This window comes from Saccoglossus kowalevskii, chromosome 5 (genome assembly GCF_978046115.1).
Source record: "Saccoglossus kowalevskii chromosome 5, keSacKowa6.1, whole genome shotgun sequence".
NCBI classification, from domain to species: Eukaryota; Metazoa; Hemichordata; class Enteropneusta; family Harrimaniidae; genus Saccoglossus; species Saccoglossus kowalevskii.
This window is the reverse complement of record NC_140645.1, coordinates 12,774,481-12,792,367: the sequence shown is the minus strand read 5'-3', so window position 1 is coordinate 12,792,367 and position 17,887 is coordinate 12,774,481. Positions and strand designations below refer to the sequence as shown.

General features: G+C 35.5%; 2 protein-coding genes across 2 annotated transcripts; both read left to right on the top strand.

Annotated features, from left to right (window-relative positions):
• Positions 1-3,868: 3,868 nt before the first annotated feature.
• On the top strand, positions 3,869-5,302 carry LOC146745516 (uncharacterized). The gene has a single exon (XM_085498725.1). It carries the CDS (start codon positions 3,869-3,871, stop codon positions 5,300-5,302), a length of 1,434 nt encoding a protein of 477 aa, XP_085354851.1.
• An 11,490-nt stretch (positions 5,303-16,792) lies between these two features.
• Positions 16,793-17,707, top strand: LOC146745515 (uncharacterized). Its single transcript, XM_085498724.1, has one exon. It carries the CDS (start codon positions 16,793-16,795, stop codon positions 17,705-17,707), a length of 915 nt encoding a protein of 304 aa, XP_085354850.1.
• Positions 17,708-17,887: the final 180 nt, after the last annotated feature.

The following is a 17,887-nucleotide window of genomic DNA, read 5'->3' as shown; positions in this document are numbered from 1 at the left end:
GCATATTTGATTGCTTGATTTCAAATTAACACGAAGCAGTACACAGTTCAAATAGATTTAGATATATAAAAACAATACTTTACAGATAAAAGATTAAATGTCAAAAACATTCACTATCGAAGATTTGAGACAGACATATTAATAAACAAACGTTTATTGATTCAGTATAATATTAATAATAATATTTAAAGTTTTAAGTTCAAGTACTAATGGAAAGACCTAGACAAAATTTATAGTAGCATTCACGAAGAAATTCAACAAACTTTCAAACAGAGAGACATGTTACACACACAATCCAGCATGCGTTGTAATTACAACATTAGGTTATACATGGCACTATAATCTTTCAAATGTAATTTCAATAATTACTTCACCAGTTAGTATTGGAATACCACTCTCGTACCAATTCAGTGCACATTTTATTTGACCAAAATAAATATCAACGAATCATGTAAATATATATATATATCTGTTTAATTCGTTTAAAAGATTCTTCTCATTAGTAAATAGCGCCCTCACTCTTATTTAGAATGAGTGGTTGGTCAAAAGTTTGATGAGTCAGGTGCATCTATTGGCTAAGCTTGTTGTACATAGATGCAAATGAGTATAGGAACCATTAATGCTGTAGGGTGTACTGGGAGGGGTGGAGGATTTTTCATGTTTGTAATGACTGGTTGTAATGTGGTATCTCGTTGTTTTCAAGATGCAGCCTGATATTTGTTGCTTTCTTGGTTGTTCAATTGTGGCTAAAATTTGTGTGGTGGATGGGAGATGTGTTTATTGTTTGTTGAGTCATTGTTTAGACACACTGCAGCTTGAAATGGTATGGCCAAATCCAAATTCGATATGGTGGTGTTGAATATCTGTGCGATATGGCAGTGTCGTCTAAAAACCACGCATCAAAATGATTTCTGTTTATTTATTTACTGTTGTAGATCCTGAGAACTAGCCATTGAATATGATGTCGGGAATAAATGGTTTTCTGAACAAGCTTTATTAATTATTGCTGGCAATATTCCAGTATGAATTGGGAGCAAACTGTGACACCAAATCTAGTCGTTGTATTGTTATGCCTCTAAAATATTTTTTTTAAATAAAATAAATTAAATAGAAATATATTATGTGTATTTTTGTATGTGGAAACATGGCTTGCCCACTAATAAATATAAAGAAGTGTGGTCTGCAGTTCTTTTTTTTTATTTTTTTATTTGTGAAAAAAACTTTAGTGTAAACAATAAAACACTCACAGTGCAAGGCTAGTTCACCAGCATGTCTATTCTCTTGCTTGAGTGTGAAAGTACATGGTTTAGTGACTACCTCTTATATTTTTAAATTTTAGAATTTCTTTTTTATTTGGGAAGGTTCTTCTATAAAAATAGAACAGATGTAATGAATTAATTTTAATATTTTATTTTAATTTCAGAAGTAAAGCAAATTCAATATCTGAGACGTATATCGTACACATATTCACTACGCCTAGGCTACCAAATCTATAGGAACAAGTTATAAGTCATGCCACAGTATGTTTACAGGTGAGTGAATTGTATACCGTCTCTAATTATAGCATAACTAGATACTCACTGCTGGTAATATTAATGAATTGATTTTAATAATTTAATTTAATTTCAGAACTAAAGCTGAATCACTATCTGTGAAATCAAATTTTAAAAGATTTCAACGGTGGCTAGTCTGACCCCCCCCCCTAGGGCTAAAAGTTATATGTCATGCCATAGTATGTTTACAGGTGAGTGAATTGTATACCGTCTCTAATTATAGCATAACTAGATACTCACTGCTGGTAATATTGTAATGAATTAATTTTAATATTTTATTTTAATTTCAGAAGTAAAGCAAATTCAATATCTGAGACGTATATCGTACATGTATTCACTACGCCTAGGCTACCAAATCTATAGGAACAAGTTATAAGTCATGCCATAGTATATTTACAGGTGAGTGAATTGTATACCTTCTCTAATTAAAGCATAACTAGATACTCACTGCTTGTAATATTAGATCTGTTTAATTCGTTTAAAAGATTCCTCTCATTAGTAAATAGCACCCTCACTCCACAATATTTAGAATGAGTGGTTGGTCAAAAGTTTGATGAGTCAGGTGCATCTATTTGCTAAGCTTGTTGTACATAGATGCAAATGAGTATAGGAACCATTAATGCTGTAGGATGTACTGGGAGGGGTGGAGGATTTCATGTTTGTAATGACTGGTTGTAATGTGGTATCTCGTTGTTTTCAAGATGCAGCCTGATATTTGTTGCTTTCTTGGTTGTTCAATTGTGGCTACAATTTGTGTGGTGGGTGGGAGATGTGTTTATTGTTTGTTGAGTCATTGTTTAGACACCCTGCAGCTTGAAATGGTATGGCCAAATCCAAATTCGATATGGTGGTGTTGAATATCTGTGCGATATGGCAGTGTCGTCTAAAAACCACGCATCAAAATGATTTCTGTTTATTTATTTACTTGTTGTAGATCCTGAGAACTAGCCATTGAATATGATGTCGGGAATAAATGGTTTTCTGAACAAGCTTTATTAATTATTGCTGGCAATATTCCAGTATGAAATGGGAGCAAACTGTGACACCAAATCTAGTCGTTGTATTGTTATGCCTCTAAAATATATTTTTTAAATAAAATAAATTAAATAGAAATATATTATGTGTATTTTTGTATGTGGAAACATGGCTTGCCCACTAATAAATATAAAGAAGTGTGGTCTGCAGTTCTTTTTTTTTTAATTTTTTTATTTGTGAAAAAAACTTTAGTGTAAACAATAAAACACTCACAGTGCAAGGCTAGTTCACCAACATGTCTATTCTCTTGCTTGAGTGTGAAAGTACATGGTTTAGTGACTACCTCTTATATTTTTAAATTTTAGAATTTCTTTTTATTTGGGAAGGTTCTTCTATAAAAATAGAACAGATGTAATGAATTAATTTTAATATTTTATTTTAATTTCAGAAGTAAAGCAAATTCAATATCTGAGACGTATATCGTACACATATTCACTACGCCTAGGCTACCAAATCTATAGGAACAAGTTATAAGTCATGCCACAGTATGTTTACAGGTGAGTGAATTGTATACCGTCTCTAATTATAGCATAACTAGATACTCACTGCTGGTAATATTGTTAATTCAATATTTTTTTGTGTATTCCTGTGTTTCACTACACCACACTAAAGACAACTGTTACAAAACACGGTCATATTCGTGAGCTTTTATGCTATTATTAATATAACTAATAATATAACTCAAGCTGTTACACGCTGACAACAAAATAACAGCTCTTTGGGATATGAACAATGAACTGATCAGTTTTTAACAAAGAAAAACATATGAAAATAATAATTTGCACAGACAGAATCGTGCCGGAGACTGCTGCACCATGCTACACATCGGCCAAACGGATATATGGAATCGATAGCTATCGCTTTCTGCACCAAATATAACTTTGACAGGATCAAGAACTAGTCTTCCTGAATATTTCGACCAACTGTGAGTACCAGGCCACATACCAAAAGCAATCCTGACAGTGAAAACTGTGAACAATCTGTAAACACTGACTCGGTGATTCTTTGGGGTCGGCAACATAACGCTAAATGTTATGACCAGTTACAACGTATTACGCCAACTGTGATGGAACACATGTATTGTATTTGTCTGTCTCTATTTTTTCACTGAGGTCAAATACGCGATGTCTGGGTAAAATCCTGCACGGATTCGTGGAAAAGTATGATCACACCGAGAAACCGTGCGATACACTGCGACCAATGTCGATGTTTGTTTACACATAAAAGATATTTAAAATATTTAATTTAAGTATTGTATATTGTTTTTACATAGGGACATAATGGAAAACAAGTCATCATTTAAGAAATTGTCAGCGATTTCAGTAAGTTGTATATGTACCTTCGTCCTGCTTATTATCTTGACATATAATGTTCCAGCAGTCAACAATGTAGCTACGATACCGCAGCCAGCGATTCAACACACCCACGTGAGCAACCATTCTATTAATGTCAAAGAACTACCTCATCGATTGTTTGAACTCAACAGGTATATTGAATCCTGGAAAACAAATATTATCATTAAAGTTCAAGATGGGATGACTTATAGAGCGTTGAAACATTTGACTTCCACAGACAATCTGAAACGAATTTTTGCAGATGTTCTGATGACAAATAGGACTTTGCACATTGGCATAGTTGGGGGGTCAATTTCTGCTAGAAATTTCAGCTATGGTAATGTACTTTCTGAAGGTCTACATAAATTGTTGGGTGTTCCAGTAAAACTTCACAATGCTGCAATCGGTGCTACAGATAGTAGATATTACGCATATTGCATAAATACTCATTTGAATACACGCTTGATGGATATCATACTTTGGGAATTTGCGGTGAACGATTTTATAAAACATGTGAAACCTTATGCGCAAGAAGAATTGACTCGTGTTGTGTTGGATTTTCCGAACTCTCCCCAATTATTATACGCGAATTTTATTCACGGCAAACAGATGCGTTCTAAGTCACCATGCATAAATAATGAAAATGTATCCAGTACGCCACTGAGTCTGTATTATAACATACCATCAATAAGTATGCCAGATGCATTGTGTCCAACAATCATGCAGGGAAATATTTTTCAACTCGTCGAAAGCAAGAGTGATGCACACCCAAGTAAAGATGTTCATATACTGATGGGTATTTTTCTACTCCATTTCTTTGAAGAGGTTTTTGTAAACTTGACCAAGTCACATTTATCTTCCCCTGAACAAGTAAATCTACCTTTGAATGGTCACTCTGATTTACATAATTTGCCAAAACCACTTTTCAATGAAACTATTATCTATCGTCCCAAGTGTTGGTCATCTCTTCACAGTAACGAGAACACGTCTGCCACTTTAGAACCAACCAATGCCAACGGTTGGAAACGCGTTGACTTAGAAGGGAAAACAGCTGGACGTACAGATAATAAAGTCGCCTGGGAGTCGCATTCGATAAACAGTAATATTACATTCAGTATCACAGTCAATCCTTATCAAAACCGAAACTGCTCCATTGCTATAGGAATTATGGGATGTTCACATTGTGGGAAAGTGGCAGCTTATATAGATTTTAAAAACGAATCTGAGATTATAGTCGATGGTAAATGGAATTATAAAGTAACCTTGACATTTAAAATTGCAGAAAATATAATACCTGGCACACATAATTTGACATTGGTAATGAAAGAGGCGAACAGAGATTTTCGTATAATTAGCATTATGACATCTTACCACATTTGAGTGAATATGTATATTGCTAGGTTTATCATTTTCGAAAACAAAATCACTTTAATTGGCTCACAATTTATTATGAAATATGTGTGCAACGTTGATTATTCACATAATGTGTATTTCATTATATTTGTACAGAAAGTTTTAAATTTCTCCCCATTTTGTGGTGGAATAGGTTGGATTGTTTATTTACTAAACACTATCCTACATTGTGTAACATTTACCCCCAAAGTTGAATGTTCACTGGGCATTATACTTTGGAATAGGGGCGGCCATACTACCAAATATGCCGTTTTAATTATAACTTGTTTTTCTCTTTCATGTTTGAAACTTTTGGATCTTTAATTCTATTCTGCCCGAAATTCTGTAAATCGCGTTACCTTACTCAACTATTTTCCACAAATGCGAGATATCCCCATTTACATTGCTGGTTAAAGCAATACGTTAATGATTCCAAACTCCTTTTGTTTGAAATCAAATTCTATATATTTTTCGTAACAGGCATGGAATGTTACATGAGGTGTATATGATGGTTGTCTAAAGTTTTATAGTTAATAATAAACCATGTATATGTTAATAACTAACCACAAAATATATGAAATCATGTTCGGGGTTTCAATGATCATATAATTGAAAGGATATAGCTTGATCTATTTTTGTCTGTACATATTTATTCTAAATATGTATTTAATCTAATTACTCTGTTATACATTACATGTTGACAATCTGTCCATGAACACATATGTCTAAAGCTAGGAGTGAGACTGAAGTATCATATTTATTTTAAACCTTCTATTGTAGTGTATTGATCCATCAGCGGGTTGACATTAGTACATTAACGTTATTAAGCTAAAGAGCCTTATTATGTGTTAACCCGGAAGTACTAACAAACGGAGGTCATCACATCCAAGATGGCAGCCCAGAACTGAGTTCAGATCTGTTGTGCCTGTGTATTTAATCCAGACCATCCACTGTCTTATTGAAAACAGGGACTGTTGAATTGGCGACAAGGATAATAATAATACACTTTGATCTACCTGGTAATTATGGCACTAAATATTGAATTGGGCAGAATTACACAATTATACAATACTGACACAAAATCTAAGAGAGACCCACCCAAGGTAGCATTATACTAAACATTAGAGCACTCAGGCTTCTGGTTTTCATTAAGAAGATACATGCATTTGTTAAAGGACGAACGAGGTGTGACATCTTCGATAGCAACTGAGCTACAAATTGTTAGCATCGCAAAAAAGTCGCAAATACAAAACTTGTTGTAATTAATGGTTATTTGGTCAATAAAATAATGAATAGATACGATTGTATATTTTCAGTAAGCTTAAGAGCTAATCCTTATAGTGCTGCAGCAGAGGCCATCTCTGAGAGGGGGTAGTGGCACCCAAAGTGCCACATTTTTCCTCATGCATAAATTTGAAGGACGATATGTCTAGAGTATGAAACAGGCTGAGGACATATTGGAAATGCTGGCGAGCAGAGAAATTGAGGTTTTAATTTGGTAATGTAGAACCGGCAAAACAGACACTATCGGTAATATAAAATGGGGGTATAGGAAACATAAATCTTCATATAATTCCATTTAATTACTTTATCTTACAAACATATATACCATTGTAAAGCTATATTGACAGCCTTTCAGACTCTGTAAGTTATATGTTCATAGGTCATAGGCAAAGGTCACCAGAGGTCAAATTATCACGTGACCAATGGTATCACACATATTTTCACCGTATAGCATGTTCATGGTTCACTTGAATGATATTGATCAAACTATGCTTAGTAAAATACCATTTTATTTAAATAATTACAGTTTGTGTTTGACCATAGGTGTCATGTTGATAAATCAACATGTTGATAGCAACATTTTATTTTGTATCCTTCTCGAAAAGTGTTTGTACTTTCTGTACTTCTCCAATATATTTGCACACAATTTGTCTTTTTCTCCCTAACACACACTTTATCTGAGGGGAAATTGCAATCCAAAACACAGATACAGCTAGTGTATGATAGAGGCTTCTATGGACAATGTGCCTGAAACAGAGAATATGTACACAAAAATGTTAGCTGCTGCTAAACGAAGAAGTGATCAGACCATGTTGGCACGACTTTATTCAATTGCAAACGGGGATCTCGTATATGTTGAAGCACGGTACCATAGACAAAACGAGTGCTACACGGGCTACATAAGTGATAGACACTGAAAATGTGTACCAAACTGCACTGAAGTCCTTTATTGATGAATTCCATCAATAAACGAAAAACAAGTCTTCATCCTTTCAACACTGCGATCTCGCTTTCAAGAGCTTGCAACTGAAGCTGGTGTTGAGAACCCTGAGAAGAACAGGCCATTTCGTTTGAAACGGCAAATAATGCAAGAATGCCCTGACATTGGATTTGTTCCTCAACATGGCATGTTAGATCTTGTATGCTCAAGTGAAGTCTCAGTGGGTGATGCTCTGTGTAAATTAAGTGACTTGGTGGAAACACTAAAGGGCACATCTGAAGAGATGGAGCAGCTAGATGATACAGAGTTACCTGAGGAGGAAACTGATGAAGCTGTAAGTGTACATAAAGCTGTCGGTATCCCACGCCAACGCTTGAGAAAATCAACTGCTCCACCACAGAATTACTTCTCTCTTGATGACATGACAATGGCCTCATTGAAAGACTTTGTAGACCCTCTTCGCTACGAGGCTACAGGGTGCCCAACAAACAAAGACCTGTTTTTTTTATATAACCACTTTGGCCACTTCATAAATATCACCAAAGCATTCGGGTTGGCCATTCACCTTCATCATGAATTTGGGAGCAGGAAGCTTGTGGAACACACATCTTCTCATTGGGCTACTCAGTATTCTATTCACAACTGCATTGCTTCCTTACATCAGCAGTGCTTCAGGTCAGCGTAACACAGAAAGTATAGTATGGCTCATTCGTTCAACCCCAAGTGTTGCCAAAGGAAAATGGTCATCAGTGTGGGAGATAACTGCGATGGAAAGTTCAACAGAGTTTGGCTGGAATACACCCTTGAAGCGACAGAAAACAAAGCTCTAAATGGCACAGGGGGTTCATTGGCCTGACCCTGAAAGGCCCAGCACTAGCCCGATGGTTTCTTGCCAGACCCACAACTGGAATATATTCCTGTCGTTTCACCCATATGATCAGTCATAATCGAGAGTCTGCACAAGGAGGTCGTACAATCAATGCAGAGATCCGATGCTGGAACACAGATGTCACAGAGATGAAGAGCATGTTTGATGGATCCTTTTCAGACCCATTCAATCTCAGGGAGCCACCTCCTAACCTCATACATTTTGCAACTGGCTGTGTTGCTTCTGCACAGGTAGAACAATGTTTGACAACAGCACTTCAAAAAGGAGTGGCCTTTGCATCCCGATTCATAAGCGAGAGATTGGTACATGCAGAAGGCCAAGATGCACTTCAAAAGAGCTTGTACGATGCATTATCCAGATCAAACATTAAGACTATGTCTGACATGAACAAGTCTGTCAGGGTTCGTTCAAAGAATGTGTCAATTTCGGGGAAAGTGATGTACCTACGGCTACTGACAGTGAATGCTGTAAAACGAATATCTCTCTAGAGAGTGATGGCTTTCGAGAACGCCTTAGTCCCATTGAGTTTATTCACAGATGACAGTACACATTTGTCCTGTGCAAAGTTTGATTTCTTGCACAAACTTGAAGACCTCCTGCCCGGTGATGAGAGCACTGTGGGTCATTGTGATGCCATTATCTTCGATGGACATGCATCATTCAGATGCTTCCTCTATCTGCTACTCCGCCAAATGTCACCTTCAGGGATATTGCAACTAACTTCATGCAATACATTATTCAGATGAGCAACAAACATGGAAGCACTTCCATTCACATTGCATTCGACAGATATGATAAGGACAGCATCAACAACCAGACTAGAGACAAAAGAATGGCATCAACCCAATGGCATGAATATATAAGTTTGGACTTGCAGATATCGAAAGTATGGCGTGCATTTCTCACAAGAGGATAAAACAAAGCTCAGCTTGCCAGGTGTTATATTGACTACATGACTGATCACGCAGGTTATTTTCTTGGGGAGAACCAGGTACTGTATATCAGTAGAGGTCAAATCGATGGGGCTCTGAGAATAGATAGGCAGCAATCCCTGCCCTGTCCATCAATGGCATCACCACAGGAAGAAGATGGCACACGGATTGTGCTTCACTGGTTGTGAATGCAAACACATCGCATTAACTAGATATATCCCTGTGCATACCCTATTTGGACAGCTTAGCCAAGAGCAGCACAATATTCTCCTTACTGGGTGTGACACGGTTAGTGCATTCCATGGACACAGAAAACGCACAGCCTTCAGAATTATGATGCAGAAAGCAAATCTATTCCAGCCACTTACCAATCTTGGGGAAGAATTGCAAATATCCAGACAGCAGAGGGCTGCTTGCACTGCATTTGTAGGTGCTTTGTATGGCCAGGACGGATGTGTCTCGCTTGATACTTTGCGATGTAAAGAAGCAGCAAAGCAGATTGCACCTAAGAAACTTCCCCTGACTGAAAACAGCTTCCAACAGCATATTCTACGCACTGCATATCAATTGATGATATGGAGGAAAGCAGATGTCACCATCCCTGATATCCCAGAACCAACAGAGTATGGATACTTTAGGGAAGCTGACAATTCCCAACAGCCATGCATGATGGATCAGGAACCAACAGCACCGGGACTCATGAATGATTTGTTGTGTACATGCAAACATAATTCTTGCCACACAAACTGTACATGTATCGACAACAACCAGCCATGTACAGCAGCATGTTCCTGTGAAGCCCAACTTCGTTTAGAACGCAACGATGGTGAATGCGCCAACCCTCTAACAATAGCAGTATTATATATCGATGACAGTGACACAGATACTGATGAAGATTACTAATTACACACAGAGCAGATTTTGATGGTTGCCTTATTCCCTTAACGTTTATTTTGAATGGTCCAGGATACTTTACATGATATATATGTCTGTATCCAAAGACACTCCTCTCACACAAATGATTTAATACCTGGTATTATACAATCACGAGATGACCATAAGTTACTCTAACAGTCAATACCATATTGTAAAATATTAGTAGTTTCTCAGTCTATTAGATTACTTTCTGCTGCAGGGCATCATCAACCAAGAGTTAAATTGTTTGATGTGGCACATATCTTACACATTACATTGATCTCTGCACTGAATATTATTTCTATTTCGTTAATACATTCTTCAAGGAAATGTCTGTTGAAGCTAAACTTTGGATTAATTTAATGTATGTATATATGCATGCATGTATATATATACTGGGAAACATATAAAACCATATTCCATGATTCATAATGATAGTCAAAGGTATACTATAATATATAGCAAATTATGACCTTTTCAAATGATATTAATTATTTATAAACATATTTCTGGTTGATTATCACTACCACTGTAATCATCTAAGCATAACATATAACTATATTCTGAACTATGATATGCCTAGCGACAATAAAACCCAATTATCAGTGCACAACCAACAGTATGTTCCTGAAAATGTACTGTAAAATGACTAATTTTCACTGGGTTTAAATTTCGCTGATTTACCATTTCAGGCATATTCAGTGGGTTTATAAATTCATGATTTTATCATTGAGATAATGTGTTCTATGCTAAATTTTACATAATCACTGGGTTTTAATTTAGCAAATTTTCCAGTCAGCCAAATAAGCAAAATTAAAACCCAGTGAATAATTAACCCCTTACAGTATTTGATACATTTGTCATGTGACCTTTTGTCATCCAGTGACTTTTGCCTTTGACCTATGAACCCATAATGTTTTTAATTTAACCGTGTATCATGTATGTACATTGTAAAAGTGCTTAATTTTTGTTATCAGTTCTATTGCATATTTATTTCTAAGTGCGGGTCCTTATCCTTTTCACACTTTGCTCGCGATTTACAAAGATTTCCGGCTGCAATTTTACTGTTTTTCTCTACCAAAATTGTTGTCAGCAAATTTTGCCCCGATTTATTATTGATATATTGTACGCTTAGAGTTCTATGGCGAACGCACACACAAACAAACACTTACTTGTATTGCCATATGTTTGCAGGACTTCATTGGATACACTTTTAATATATTTAATATATAATAATAAGTATATATTAACTTTTAATTAAGTTGCGTTATGTTTGGTTTAAAACACAACGATAAAATAGGATGGCGTTTTAATTGGAGTTCAATTAAACTCAATTACTGTTACAGCCTGTAATGTACCAATTAATGATAATATTGTAATCGTGTACTTTACGACACGTCACATCAAGTGAAATTGTTCCCTTGTTGAGTTTGACTCTTTAGATTACAGCGCTCAGATAGTGTCTAACAAGAAACTATTATGAGTCTTCTTAGCCAAGCCAAGCTCAAAATACGTTAAGGAGGAAGCATACTAACGATTTTCGAGAAAGTTGTTCATAAATCATATGACATTGTTTATTGGTTTATTATGTACAGTCATGAAGATATTGTTCCATGCAACAGATTTATTTTGTGTGGAAAAGATAAAATTGTTCTGATATTGTTCTGGAAACAAAGACTTTTCGTTGCCGATGTCGTGGAATTTCTTTCGTAATTTGGGAGAAAACCCCAAAAAAGAATTGATTTCGACAATTCAGAAATTTATAAATGTATAATAATTCATAAGAAATTACCAATTAAAAAATCATATTACAGAGAAAAGGATAATGTGCTGTTTGTATAATGTATATTTGTCTTGAATTATGACTGACAGAAGCAGAATGTAATTCCAAACCATGTAGTGTAGTCAATAACTTTAATAAAATAACAATAACTTTAATAAAAGAGAAAGAATTTATTGCAGTCTTTATTGCAATGTTAAAATCGATATTGTTTAAACAATTACGTGGAATACAATGTTAAGAAAAAAAGAAACATTTTTTGGCACTATTAAACACCATAATTGCAAAATAATTCAGGACAAACACAAAGTAATACATGATTTTTTCAGCCTACTGTCAAATAGACACGCACGGAGTGGACGCGGCCAAAAGTCGGCGCTTGTGAGATTCGAATGCCAACTATTTAGTCAAAACCCAAGCAGTTACTGTTCAATAACAGAAATGGAATTTTGTCACAACTAATTTGTTTACGTCACAAGTTATGACGGGGTCGGGTCAAATATTAACCCAAATTTGAAAACACTTAATAATATTATGCGGATTCTTGTGTATAAAGTTACACAATATCTGTGTAATACCGAGATAATTTAGACTGATGTGCACCAGTATAGTTAAATACAAATATATGCATATATATTCAGAAAAAATAATGCACACTGCTCAATCTTACAAAACATATGGTATAGTTCTCGTTCTAGTTTCTGGCAGCATCGCCCGCCCCTACTACGGTTCAGCACTAAACGCGGCCTACACCATGCACCAATACTCTGTTTGTATGAGGTGTGGGTTACGAAATTACGCACTGTAGGCACCACAGCAAAGTCGGTAACAATCCTACGACCAGACGGAGAAACTGCATTCCCTACTCGTCACATATACCAGTGATATATACTTGTAAAATACTGGCCAGAAAAATAACAATTCTAGAAATTAACAATATAGTATAATAACTTAAAGCCCTGGACTTGCTAGTATGCGTGTAGGAATGTCCGGGACCTAACTTTTCCCCAATGTGCGTCGAATTGTATCAGTAGGCTTCGTCGACCTGGTGAATTTTTGGTGGCCAGCGACTTGGGTTCACGAATTGAAGCGTCGAATTGTAGCTTCGCATCCACAGCGCCAGGCATCCTTCCCGGTTGGACTTCCGAATAATGGGATCGGCTATGATAGTGCATGGATCTGCTCGCCGGATTTCAAGGTCACGAAACATGTAGACCACCTTTGTTTGTAATACCATGACGTCACATAATTATTAAATACATAATTTAAATAACAATACTATCTAGACGCCTCGTGACACAAGTTAATCATTAAACTCCGGTACCGCCCGAGGAGAAACATAATCAGAAGTGTAATGTTTTCGGAATAAAAAAAAAATTGATAGTGTGTTCTTCATCGAAGGTAAGTACAATTTCTTCTCTTCTAACCATTCTTTGCCTTATTCAAATAAATTATAAACACGATCTGTGCACTTTTGGGCTCAGGGCACCTTTGTTTCACTTCGGAAAATTATGACTGACGGGTTAGGCTATGGTAGTGCGTGGATTTGCTCGCCTGATTTCAAGGTCACGAATAAATTAGGTTATACTCTTTGTTCGCCTTTATTGAGTTGGTTTTATACACAAAAGCATTGTTTATTTATTAATAGGGCATTTGCCTGTCTATTTCTGTGTAGCGCGCACACAATAATATATGTTTATCGTTCCTTGGTCTGTTCCCAAATTGCTTTTATAGTTAAGGTATTTTACGATCGTCAGCCTATCTCATCTACCAGGGAACTGGCAAGTTGAGGTTAAATTAAGGTTATAGGTTGGATGTTAGGAGTCCACCTTGAACACCGATAAATCGTTAACACTATTGTGCCCAAGGTTAACGGAACCTGAAATACAACAGCCTTTATATAGTTTGTTTTATATACTAAAACACTGTTTATTTATAATATATATCATTTGTTTCCATATATGAAAACTTCATTTATAGTTGTGTTCCGTCGCCTCTATGATATATTCTTACACAGGCCTCAATAAAATAACGATTATCAAACACAATTTACTCAAACTCTTGTGGTGTGGGTGTATTTCCCGTATACTGTGTGGACACTGGGTGTTCCTGTCCACATCACCAGCAAAAACAGTATAATAACAGTTTCTTTGATTTGCAGATTACCATGCATTGATTAGTTAGCTTAGAGATGCCTTCAGTCGTAGATTACAGTTTGTGTATTATCTCCTAAATATAGTAAGTCTCAGTGAAGCAAGTGACCATGGACTTGATCTAAGAATATTGATTCTGATAATGTGTGTAAACAAGTACCTATCTATATGAGTAATGTGTGGAGATGCTGCTGCTGTATATGAAGATAAGGAGTAGAATGTGGATGTAGTGATAGAAATAATGCTACAGTATGTTAAAATAATGACGTCAATGTCAAATAGTATGTCGAAATAACGTCATAGTAAATGGAGATAACTTATTTTTATATACATAGAGACCAGTTGTCGTGACTCTATGTGGTATTATAACGTGTTACTATATGAATAGCTAGCATTATGTTGATGAATGCAGTGTGTATAATCAAATATTAAATAGGTAATATTTACAAATTCCTTGCTTTATGTATTTCTTTGACGGGTGATTTTGTTTCCCTATTCAGGTTGTGTGTATATTTAATAGACGCATATTACAGATTTTGTATTTCTCTAAAACGCAAATAACCCTTTATTATTCGAAAATATCTATTCAAAATAGCAATCCGTTTTCAAGTAGTTAAAACGATGGTTTATCTTAATTAACATAATATTGTCATGCTTAATAATGCTGTGTATCTGTGTGTGTGGCAGTCAGTATATTTATGTTTACATTCATAAACACTCTACATGTTAGAACACATAAATGTAAACTGTCGAATCGCTTGACTAAAAACAAATAACGTTGTTTATTGACATCCAGTGACGAGACCGTCGTGTAATAAATCATTGTATTAGCACACAAAACAATCATACTTTTTCGAAGTCTTCAAACTGTACTTGTGGCGTGTCATTGCTCTTCCTAGCGGTGTTTATTTCACAGAACTACCTGTTGCCATGATGAAATTTAAAATGCATCATTCTTAACTAAGACATTTTGTTTCTAGTGGCAAATTCAATGGTCTGTGCTATGCAAATTGATGAGTTGTCAGTAATTAAAACAAAAGTTACTTAGTTACTAAATTTACGTAACATGCTTATCAGTTAATTTACTATCATAATAATATATGTGTATCACGATTCATTAAGATATACATTACATTACAATGATAAATATGATACAAAAATAATAAAAGTCCAAACAAATCTTATTGCTCTTATTATAAGGTATTAAAAATAACGCACAAATGGACAATTTAAATAGCTCATGACGTAACTCGTATTAAACTTTTCTACGTACACCTGATAGCAGGTGAAGAAGGTTTCACACCCGAGATTAAAACAAATTATTTTTACAGTAATTGTGATAGAACTAAACAGTACATCGAATGCTTCAATCCAAATTACAGCACGGCAGTCATTATAGCTGTGTTGCACAAAAAATATTACATCTGAAGTAGAAGAGATTGGGCTGACATTTTACAATCATTCACTCTGGCTGAAAATAAATTAATTGGGTTAATTCTTTATATCATTTTGTTTCCCTCAGTTTCATTATATTATTATAAAGAAACACAGCCACCACAGCTCTTTTGCTCGCAGTAAAATGGATTTTCAACTGTGACACATTTGCAAATATAGTTACTGTACTTGCGACAGTTCTCTTGGATATGAGTAATTAACTGATCAGCATTCAAAGGAACGGACGGATGGAATCAATAGATATTACTTTCCGTGTCAAATACGTACTATAACAAGATCGAGTGATTGTATGCATAATAGACCAACGTTTTTGTGCCACTGTGCCACATACTACGGTCAGTTATGCCCAGTTGTCATATGCTACGCCAACTGCGATTGGTCACATGCAATCACATCTATGCATTTCACCGAGGTCAAATACGTAGCTTCTTGGTAGAATCCCGTATGGGTCCATTGGGGCGTATCTTTATATTAGGCTTGCGAAACCATGCCATTTGAACAATGAACTACAGTACAATATGTTTATACAAGTGAGCAAAACATCTTTTAAAACATTTAACCTGTAATATATTATATTTTTTACTTAGGAACATAATGGAAAAGAAATCAGCATATAAGAAGTTGTCAGTGACTTCAGGAGGTTGTATCTGTATCTGTGTTTTATTCATTATCTACATTGATGTTACCTATAATGTTCCAAAAGCCAACAATGTAGCCACAATGCCGCAGCCAGTGATTGAACAAACACACGTGAGCAACTATTATATGCATGTTAAAGAAATACCCAATCGATTGTTAGAGCTCAACAGGTATATTGCATCTTGGGAATAAAATATTGCCTTTCAAGTTCAAAATGGGATGATTTATAGAGCGTTGAAACATTTGCCTTCCACTGACAATCTGCAGCGGATTTTTAGAGATGTTCTGATGACAAATAGAAGTTTACACATTACACATTGGTATAGTTGGGGGGTTCAATTTCTGCTAGAAAATTCAGCTATGGTAATGTACTATCTGAAGGTCTACAGAAATTGTTGGGTGCCCCAGTAAAACTTCATAATGCTGCAATCGGTGCCACAGATAGTAGATATTACGCATATTGCATAAATACCCACTTGAATACAAGAATGATGGATATAATACTTTGGGAATTTGCGGTGAATGATTTTATAAAACATGTGAAACCTTATGCGCAAGAAGAATTGACTCGTGTTGTGTTGGATTTTGCGAACTCTCCCCAGTTAATATACGTGAATTTTGTCCACGGGAAACAGATGCGTTCTAAGTCACCATGCATAAATAATGAAAATGTATCCAGTACGCCACTGAGTCTGTATTATAACATACCATCAATAAGTATGCCAGATGCATTGTGCCCAACAATCATGCAGGGAAATATTTCTCAACTCGTCGAAAGCAAGAGTGATGCACACCCAAATAAAGATGTTCATATACTGATGGGTATTTTTCTACTCCATTTCTGTGAAGAGGTTTTTGTAAACTTGACCAAGTCACATTTATCGTCTCCTGAACAAATAAATCTACCCATGAATGGTCATTCTGATTTACATAATTTGCCAAAAGCACTTTTCAATGGAACTATTATCTATCGTCCCAAGTGTTGGTCATCTCTTCGCAGTAATGAGAACACGTCTGCTACTTTAGAACCAACCAATGTCAACGGTTGGAAACGCGTTGACCTAGAAGGGAAAACACCTGGACGTACTGATAATAAAGTCGCCTGGGAGTCGCATTCCAAAAACAGTAAAATTACATTCAGTATCACAGTCAATCCTTATCAAAACCTTAACTGCTCTATTGCTATAGGAATTATGGGATGTCCAAATTGTGGGAAAATTGCTGCTTATATAGATTTTAAAAACGAATCTGAGATTATAGTCAATGGTAAATGGAATTGGAAAGTAACCTTAACATTTAAAATTGTAGAAAATATAAGTCCTGGCACACATAATTTGACATTGGTAATGAAAGAGGCGAAAAGAAATTTTCGTATAATTGGCATTATGACATCATACCACGTTTGAGTAAATATATATATTGTTCAGCATTTTCGAAAACAAAACCACTTATATTTGCTGGCCCACAATTTATAATAACATGTTTGCAACGTTTATTATTCACATAATGTGTATTGCATTATATTTGTTCAGAAAGTTATAAATTGCTCCCCAATTTGTGGTGGAATCGGTTGGATTGTTTATCTG

What these genes read in the sequence shown, in the direction of transcription:
- LOC146745516 (XM_085498725.1), top strand. Translation starts at nt 3,869, where the DNA reads ATGGAAAACAAGTCATCATTTAAGAAATTGTCAGCGATTTCAGTAAGT.
- LOC146745515 (XM_085498724.1), top strand. Translation starts at nt 16,793, where the DNA reads ATGGATATAATACTTTGGGAATTTGCGGTGAATGATTTTATAAAACAT.